Source organism: Gadus macrocephalus, chromosome 13, assembly GCF_031168955.1.
Source record: "Gadus macrocephalus chromosome 13, ASM3116895v1".
NCBI classification, from domain to species: Eukaryota; Metazoa; Chordata; class Actinopteri; order Gadiformes; family Gadidae; genus Gadus; species Gadus macrocephalus.
The window spans coordinates 16,657,073-16,665,720 of NC_082394.1; the positions used below are offsets into that span (position 1 = coordinate 16,657,073).

Below are 8,648 nucleotides of genomic sequence, written 5' to 3' on the forward strand. Positions count from 1 at the left end.
AGTTATAATGATTAAAAGGTTGAAAGGATTGAAAATGTTGCATGAAATCTATGGAAATCTCTTAATTTACAATTGAATGGATCTATTTTCCCTCCTGGCTTCTTAGCCAAGCAGGTGACCAATCACTCTAAACTTAGATTATGGAAATGGTGCAGCTGAACGAAGCTACAGCGTCTCAGTGATTCTGTCTAATCGTGTAGTGAGTTCAACAAATACTCAAACAAATATTCATCAATATACATTTAGATGTATTAAGGTCAAATTTAAGATTTATTATACAAATACTTTTATTATACATTCAGAGATCAGAGTACCAAGGGATGATCACTGGTAGACCTGGCAACCATGGTGAAAATGCATTGCTATCTGACTGTTAAAAGACTGGAAGTGCTCAAGCCCCCCCCAGGGGATGGGTGTCAGCTGCGTTGTGATGTCACTGGGGGGAGGAGCCTCCCACTTGACTCCATCTCTTTCTGCTTCTGCAACAAACCCTTCTCAGACAGACATGTAGACAGAAAGGTAGATGGAGACAGAGAGAGGTAGGTAAGTAGTGGTAGACTTGGTTATTGATGTTCCAATTGAAGCACAAAGTACATAAAATAAAGGTGACTAACAAAATTGCTAGAATCCCATTGTTTGAACGGTGCAAAGAACACTGCAGGTCACATTGTTTTAATGGAGAAAAGCACATTCAGCACAAATGTAGAGGGGTGAAATATTTCACCCACTTCAAGCAGGGCTTGTCTAATTTGGAACGTGCCGTTTTTTAGAGGCGGGTAAAGGTGGAGGGTGGGGGTGTGGCCCTGAGCAGCTTGAGGCCACGGTACCATGCGCTCGTGTTTACAATGGATGTATCGCAATGGCGAGGCGTGCACAGCTTTTGGCCGTGTTCTGTAAATATTCTAGAACACTCCGAGTGCTCCGGCGGGAGTCCTGGAGCTCATTATCTTAATAATATATTATACATAGATATCTATATCATATAATATATATTATCACGGCCAAAAGCTTTGTGCGCCTCCAGACGACATTATGAATCTCAAACGAATGCGTCGGTTCTCCGACCTCTCTGGTTCTTCCACTTGCACATCAATCGAAAGAAGAATGAACCGCGACATGGAGGAGAAAGGGATTGTTGACCGCGATTGTCTCCCGCCGGAGCCCCGCTGCCTGCTGCCGAGGCACCACCGTCTCAGCAGCAGGCAGCGCCGAGACACCACCGCCGCGATGGGTGTCTCGGCAGCGGGGGACAATCGCGGGCAACAATCCCTTTCTCCTCCATGTCGCGGTTCATGTACTTCAGGGAGTCAAAGCCAAAGTTCCTTTCCCCCAATTCCTTCTCAACCATGGCTGAGATAACCCCCACTACGAGTCTCGTTGTTTTTTCAGGGCAGAGCAGGATACCTAGTGCTCATTTTACACCTTACGCCATTCCTAGCTAATTGGGGAGCTAACCCTTTATTTCGGGTTTAAGGGTGGAAAGTGTAGCTTTGTGTGTGTGTGCTTGTGAGAAAAACCCACCTTCCGTAGAGCAGCAAGACTCAGTAGTATTTCTTTCTGACCGTGTGTGTTGGTAGAGTGTGGGGTGGCTGCAAGATAAACACACCACACTTTAGCTAGCGATAGTAGGGATAGAGTCCCATGAGGAAACATCCTCAACTGAAGATACAGCAGGCATAGAGTTCCAGGAGGAAAGAAACTCAACTTTTAAAGTAACTACCAGTCGACACCATTCAGGGGTTCATTGCCGTTTCAAACCACATGGGAGAAAATCTGCAGTGAATGTTCTCCAATGGTAAAAAGAAAATTGGCTCATTTGCTATATTCCAATTTTAATTTTCTACATAATTTGGTATTAGGGGTAATGATACAATGTACAAAAAGAATAACTTTCATGTTCCTGGCTAGAGAGGAAATGGGTGTCCTTCTTCGACGTCTAATAAAACCAGTCCTTGTGTGTGCACGTGCATGCGTGCGTGTTTGACCTGTGCCGTTGCGATCCAGTGGTTCAAGATGGATGATGTCAGCTGTTCGGACGTAGGGAAAGTAGTCCTGCTCGGGATGATGGGAGGAGGGGCCCGGTGGTCTGACAGCAGGAAGCCCCCTGAGGCATACATTACATAAGATGAGGTGTGTGTGTGTGTGTGTGTCTAGGACAGTGTTTCTGTGTGTGTGTGTGTGTGTGTGTGTGTGTGTCTGTTTGTCAAGGACAGTGTCTGTGTGTGTGTGTGCGTGTGTTTTTGTCTAGGACCGTGTGTGTGTGTGTGTGTGTGTGTGTGTGTGTGTGTGTGTGTGTGGGACAGTGTCTGTACCTTGGAGTGTCTGTTCTCTCGGGCCTCGCCAACTCCTGGTACAGATCTCCTTTTCCTCGCTTCTTATTCCGTGTTGGTTCCTCTCCCTTAGCTCCCTGACCTCCTTTAGGTCCTCGGATGCTGACTGAATATACAAGCACACATCAAGGACCTCTTCTGTATCGTCTTAGTGGCGATTGTTGTTGTAGTGACGTGTTTTTATAGTAACGTTGGATTCTCACCACTGTGTTGCTTCAGCACTACATGGCCATGCGATCTTGGGAGCTCTCTGATTGGCTTCTCACTACTCAGTAGAACCTCCTGCTGGAAACACACACACACACACACACACACACACACCTTTAAGCTGTGTAGGTCGTGTGTATGTGTCTGTGTCAGACCTTTCTCTCCCTTTAATGACCTGCTGTGGGATCTGCTCCACCTGCTCCTTCCTCTTCTCCTCCTCCTCCCTCCTCTTCTCCTCCTCTCTCTGCTCACGTTGTTCTGCTAGCTGAGCCTCGATCGCCCGCTGGTACAACAAATCACACATCACGACATCAACACCTCCTGATGACCCTTCTCTCTCTCTCTCCTCCTCCTCCTCCTCCTCCTCCTCACCAGTTGATCCTGCTGTTTGCTTCTCCTCCTCTCTCTCTCCTCCATCTCTGCAGGGTCCAGGAGGGCTGTCATGGACCTCAGGAAACTACACACACACACATGTTTTTATGTCTGTTTGTATATACTGACCACTGTATATTTAGTGTGTGTGTATAGTGAGTTGTATATAATGCATGTTTTTATCTTAATCATGTGTATCTAAGTGTGTGGTATGTAATGAATGTGTGTATTGTATGAATATAGTGTGTGTGTATTGTATGAATATAGTGTGTGTGTGTGTGTGTGTGTGTGTGTGTGTGTGTGTGTGTGTGTGTGTGTGTGTGTGTGTGTGTGTGTGTGTGTGTGTGTGTGTGTGTGTGTGTGTGTGTGTGTGTGTGTGTGTGTGTGTGTGTGAGAGAGAGAGTTAGAGACCTAGCTCTCTCTCCACAGCTGCTCGGCTCCTCCCCCCTCCCTGGACCAGGGGGCGTGGCTGGAGCTCGGGGAGGGGACACTGGTGTGGCTGGTGATGGGGGAGGAGCTAGAGATTGGGGAGGGGTTAGAGCTTTGGGCGGAGCTTTCAGAGGGAGGTGCAAGATGTTCTGCTCCGCCTGCTCCTTCATCTTCCTCTGCTCCTCTGCCTCCTCTTCTCTCCTCTTCTCCTCCGTCTCCTCCTCCCTCCTCTTCTCCTCCTCTCTCTGCTCACGTTGTTCTGCTAGCTGAGCCTCGATCGCCCGCTGGTACAACAAATCACACATCACAACATCAACACCTCCTGATGTCTCTCTCTCTCTCTCTCTCTCTCTCTCTCTCTCTCTCTCTCTCTCTCTCTCTCTCTCTCTCTCTCTCTCTCTCTCTCTCTCTCTCTCTCTCTCTCTCTCTCCCCTCACCAGTTGATCCTGCTGTTTGCTTCTCCTCCTCTCTCTCTCCTCCAGCTCTGCAGGGTCCAGGAGGGCTGTCATGGACCTCAGGAAACTAAAACACACACACACCTTATTAGGAATATCTGTATAATTATAGTGTATAGTATGTTTATAGTTAGTTTATAGTGAATGTGAGTATGTAAAGAGTAAATCTGTATACATTTATATTGTTTGAAAGTGAAGTGTATTGTATGTACTGGATATAGTCAGTGAATGTTTGTACATTTATATTGTGTTTATAGAGTTTTATAGGGTTTGTGTTTATATGCGAGACCTGGCTCTCCCTCCACAGCTGCTGGACTGCCCCTCTCTCCCTCGACCACGGGGCGCGGCTAGAGCTCGGGGAGGGGAAACGGGTGCGGCCAGTGATGGGGGCGGAGCTCTTGCTTGGGGAGGGGCTAGAGCTGGAGGCGGAGCTCTAAGAGGGAGGAGCAAGGGGTTGTTCTGCTCTGGCTGTAGAGACGGAAACAAATCTTTATTATACATCCATACACTATTAAAACCTAGATATTGCCTCTAGCACTAGCTAGATAGTACAGATACTACCTCTGGTACTACCTAGATACACAGTTACTATTTGCAACTACCTACCTAGATACTACCTCTGGTGTATTAACAGACCTCGGGGGGGGGGGGGGAATTAAGAGGCTAACCTCAGGAGTAAGGCTGACCTTAGGGGTAGAAGGAGAGAGGCTGACCTGGGTCTGGTCTGCAGACGGCTTCAGGACCTCCTCCTCATCTGAAAGACATCAACACGGCTCCTCATTGTTTAAGGGGCTGTCGATTTGTATCGCTAGATGGATGCTCATTGGCCACACCAGTGCTATACTGCCATAATACTGTAATACAGGAAACTTCTTATTCAGCTATCAGAGTCTACTCTACCGGCATCCATCATCTGGATGTAGTGGTCTTAAGATGACAGCCCCTTCCACGGCCATATGGGAGGGGCTTACTGACCTGGGCTGAGGAACGTGCTGCTGGCAGTCAGCTCCTGGTTGGTCAGACGAGCCAAGCCCTCCCTCACACCTGCATCCCCATTGGCCAAAGCCTCTGTCTGTCTTGTCCTGCCATTGGCAGGAGTCTTAGTTGTCCTCTTGGAGGATGGAACACGCGGGGGCGGTCTGTAGCGCTCTGGTACAGACAACACCTTACACACGCACAAGCACACGCACACAAATTCTCTGATTCAATTTGCAGACTAACATAGTCTACAGTTAACTACAGTACTGAAATAGTACTACTACAGGACTGACATAGTACCACAATACTAACACAGTGCTTACATAGCACTGTACTGTACGAGCACAGTACTGATCTTGGATCCATCAATCCGACTATGTTATAGCAGAGCTTCTGGGGTAAGACGGAACAGAACCCGGGCCGTGTTATGTGCTGTATACCTGAACGGGCAAAGATACACCTTGGAGCTACCAAAGGAAACTCATTTGAAGATGAAGTAGACTTAGCTTTCAGAAGGGGATTTTTCTACAGTTGCCAGTCTACACTTGTTCATTTTAAACCTTTACAGACATTTTTTGAGTTTGTATGCCCGGTAAATAGCCAATTAGGTGCTTATATATAACCGGCTTATACAAACAATAATGATTGTTTGAAATAAATATGAAGTGAAAGAATAAAAAATAAAATCCATCAAGATTTCAACTTTTCTGCCATCAGATTTTGGATTATTAATCTCAAATCAGATTTGAGATTAATTAGTGCTGTAAAATTGTACAGTACTAGTTTACTTCTTACATGTCATTACTACAGTACTAACATACTTCTATTACAGTAATAAATTAGCAGTAACATGGTATTACTACAGCACCAACATAGTATTAACATGGTCCTACTACTAAAGCTCTAACGTAGAACTAACATGGTACTACTACAGTACTACTAAAGTACCAACACAGTACATACTGACACAGCTCTGCTCTTGACCACTGTCGTGTGATTGGCAGGTGTCTTTGAGGAGTTGCGTGATGTCACGGTGCTCCGTCGGGTGGAGGAGGAGGCGAGCGGGGCAGAGGAGGTTAGCGGGCCCTTCGGCCTTCTGGGTAATCCAGGCCTATAGAGCTGTTGGTCAGACAACACAGTCAGAAACAGCAATGTACAGTGACGGCCATCTTGGCTCCAGGGTCTTATGCCATGTTCCAATTGGTTAACTAAATAGTGCACTCATTTAGTGTATGAATCTGGTTCCCCTTATAGTGCAAAATATAAAGGGCGGTCTGGGTGATCAAACAAACGTGGACTCCCTGGCTTCCCTTAAAGATCTGTTACCAATATAATTTGTCAGAATTCCATCCATCTGCCAAAGAGCAATAATCTTGAATGTGCTCTCGCCCCCTATTTGAATATCAGTGCTATAGCACTTTAGTCTTTTGGAATCGATGAGTTTTATTCATTATGGAGTTGTGTACTTAATGTTATCTGGAAGACTAAAGGCTCTAAAGTCAACCAGACTGCATTCATCTACCTTCCCAACATTTCAAGACTTCACCCATCCCTGTCTCAGTCCAGCACCCAATGATAGGTCCATGTATTCGTCACTTGCCGGTTCATCTACTCTACTGTAACTCTATTGTCTCTGGCCTCGCCACTAAACTTCTCAACAGCCTTCAAATCATCCAGAACTCGACTGCCCAGATTATTAACCGCACCAGATCATCCGACCACATCAACCCCGTTCTCATCCAACCACACTGGCTCCCTGTCTAAAATCAGGTTGACTTAAAAATCTTCTGCTCACCTACAAAGCCCTCCACAACCTCGCCCCAACAGATTTGTATTAAAGGCAGGAGAGACGCTGGCGATGAATGACACATACTGTTGACATCCAACGCAGTCAGCTTGTTTTTTTGACTAATTCATGTCACACCGAGATAATCATCTGCACTTGATTTGTTTCAAAATTGTCTCACTTACTTGTTTCATAAATATTGTAGTTTATAGTGTTCACTTTGTACGGCTAAACCTTGTGCCATCTACCCAGTGTAATTCGGGACTCGTTAGGGTGGTGTGTGTGGACGTTTGGAGCGATTGATCCAGCGATTGATCCAGCGGTTGATGATGGTCCGAGTGAGGGTTTTCCGATACTAATACATTTAAACTGTATATATACACCGTTAATAAATGATATTTCTATAGGGTTGTAAAGGGTTAATATTAACGTTCTAGATTACATTCTATATGGTTTAGACCGTTTATTATATAATGTGTCTATAGATTGTCTTACCTTGTTTATCCCAGATGTCTCCCCTGTGGAGAACAATTTGACAGTGAGTTATGGTCTCCGGAAGTAACTTTTTACCAACTTATTTACCACTGGTTACTTGTTGTGATTGGTTGATGTCTCACCGCGATGCAGTAATACGAGCTGTGGCTTTCCATTCTCGAGGTGGAGCAGCAACCCATCTCTGTTCACAAGGAGAGCAATACAATCAACCACTTACCTCAGCAAGCCTGCTCTTACTGTTTATTTCCTCTAAGGCCTAAAAAAAAAAATTGTTTGGTTCCGGTTTCCGACCGACCCTGTCAATTTATGTGTGACCCAAATTATTTTATGAGCTTTAAAAAAAAAAAAAAACTAACTATAATTACGTTTTGGTACAGCACCTCTTCATTCTATACAAGGATGAGCGATTTTTTTTCGTTTTTAAATGAAAACAATCTTCCTATCATTCGCTGCCGCTGGAAAAAATAAAATAAAAAAATAAAATAAATTCCCTACCTACCCATGACCTCAACTGACAACCAACAGGAACCAAACTTTTTTTTTTTTTTAGGCCTAACCTCTATCCTCATCTGGTCTGCTCCCTGTCCCCTTCCTCTTATCTCATCTAGTCTGCTCACTGTCTCCTTCCTCTACTCTCATCTAGTCTGCTCACTGTCTCCTTCCTCTAATCTCATCTAGTCTGCTCACTGTCTCCTTCCTCTACTCTGCTCTAGTCTGCTCACTGTCTCCTTCCTCTAATCTCATCTAGTCTTCTCACTGTCCTCCTTCCTCTACTCTCCTCAAGTCTGCTCACTGTCTCCTTCCTCTAATCTCATCTAGTCTGCGCACTGTCTCCTTCCTCTACTCTCCTCTAGTCTGCTCACTGTCTTCCTTCCTCTACTCTCCTCTAGTCTGCTCACTGTCTTCCTTCCTCTATCTGCCAGCAGCATTCACAACCACTTTATTTATCCCCAGGAAATTGAAAATACTACTAACAAAAATAGACAATAAAAAATAGGTACAAATATGAAAAGAAACAGTAAGATACAGTATGAATGAAATAAACATATGGCATTTTGGGGAAAATACATGATAAATAACATTTACATACAATATAAATACATATATGTACCTTAATATGTAATTAAACCGTGGCTGGGATATTTGCCGATTGAGTCAAGTTTAGGCTTCATGGTGAAGACGTCCGCAGTGCAGTACAGTTTGACACGTCTTAACGAATCGGATTAAGATGTTTAAACCTTTATGGCCTCCAGCCAATGGTTTAAATATCTTTACGTTAAACCTTTTTATCGCAATTGGCAGTTACGCTTAAAGTTCTATCGCTCTTATATCTAACTAACACTCACCCGAGGTTCATGTTTGCAGCAGATGCAGCTCTGTGTTGCAGACTATGGAGTCCTAATATATCAAACTAAACAATATAAAACAAACCTGCTTCTCGGGACACAAAACAAATAACTGTCATCACGTTTCTCCTCCGGTGTTTGTTTACATCGGTTGTCGCCGACGACAAGTAACCGCTTATCTGATTGGTTACGCCACTGAGTAACTGACACAAATGTCCAATCATTACCAGTTTTACATCGTGCGAAGAAG

The 8,648-nt window shown here is 44.7% G+C and overlaps 1 protein-coding gene across 6 annotated transcripts; it reads right to left on the reverse strand.

The window, feature by feature from the left end:
• Positions 1-251: 251 nt before the first annotated feature.
• On the reverse strand, positions 252-8,629 carry ccdc66 (coiled-coil domain containing 66). Of its 6 annotated transcripts, none has more exons than XM_060069876.1 (16): positions 8,399-8,625; positions 7,175-7,233; positions 7,053-7,075; positions 5,735-5,890; positions 4,769-4,958; positions 4,480-4,547; positions 4,083-4,261; positions 3,776-3,860; positions 3,321-3,622; positions 2,910-2,994; positions 2,713-2,820; positions 2,534-2,612; positions 2,313-2,436; positions 1,986-2,104; positions 1,522-1,589; positions 252-491 (listed from the first exon to the last, which is right to left on the reverse strand). In XM_060069876.1, the coding sequence occupies exons 1-16, from the start codon at positions 8,407-8,409 to the stop codon at positions 417-419; spliced, it is 1,731 nt and encodes a 576-aa protein (XP_059925859.1). In that variant the 5' UTR covers positions 8,410-8,625; the 3' UTR covers positions 252-416. The 6 variants fall into 6 exon arrangements, with proteins under 6 accessions (XP_059925859.1, XP_059925860.1, XP_059925858.1 ...); XM_060069877.1 differs by having other exon boundaries at positions 2,534-2,615; positions 4,507-4,547; positions 8,399-8,621; XM_060069875.1 differs by having other exon boundaries at positions 2,534-2,615; positions 8,399-8,621.
• Positions 8,630-8,648: the final 19 nt, after the last annotated feature.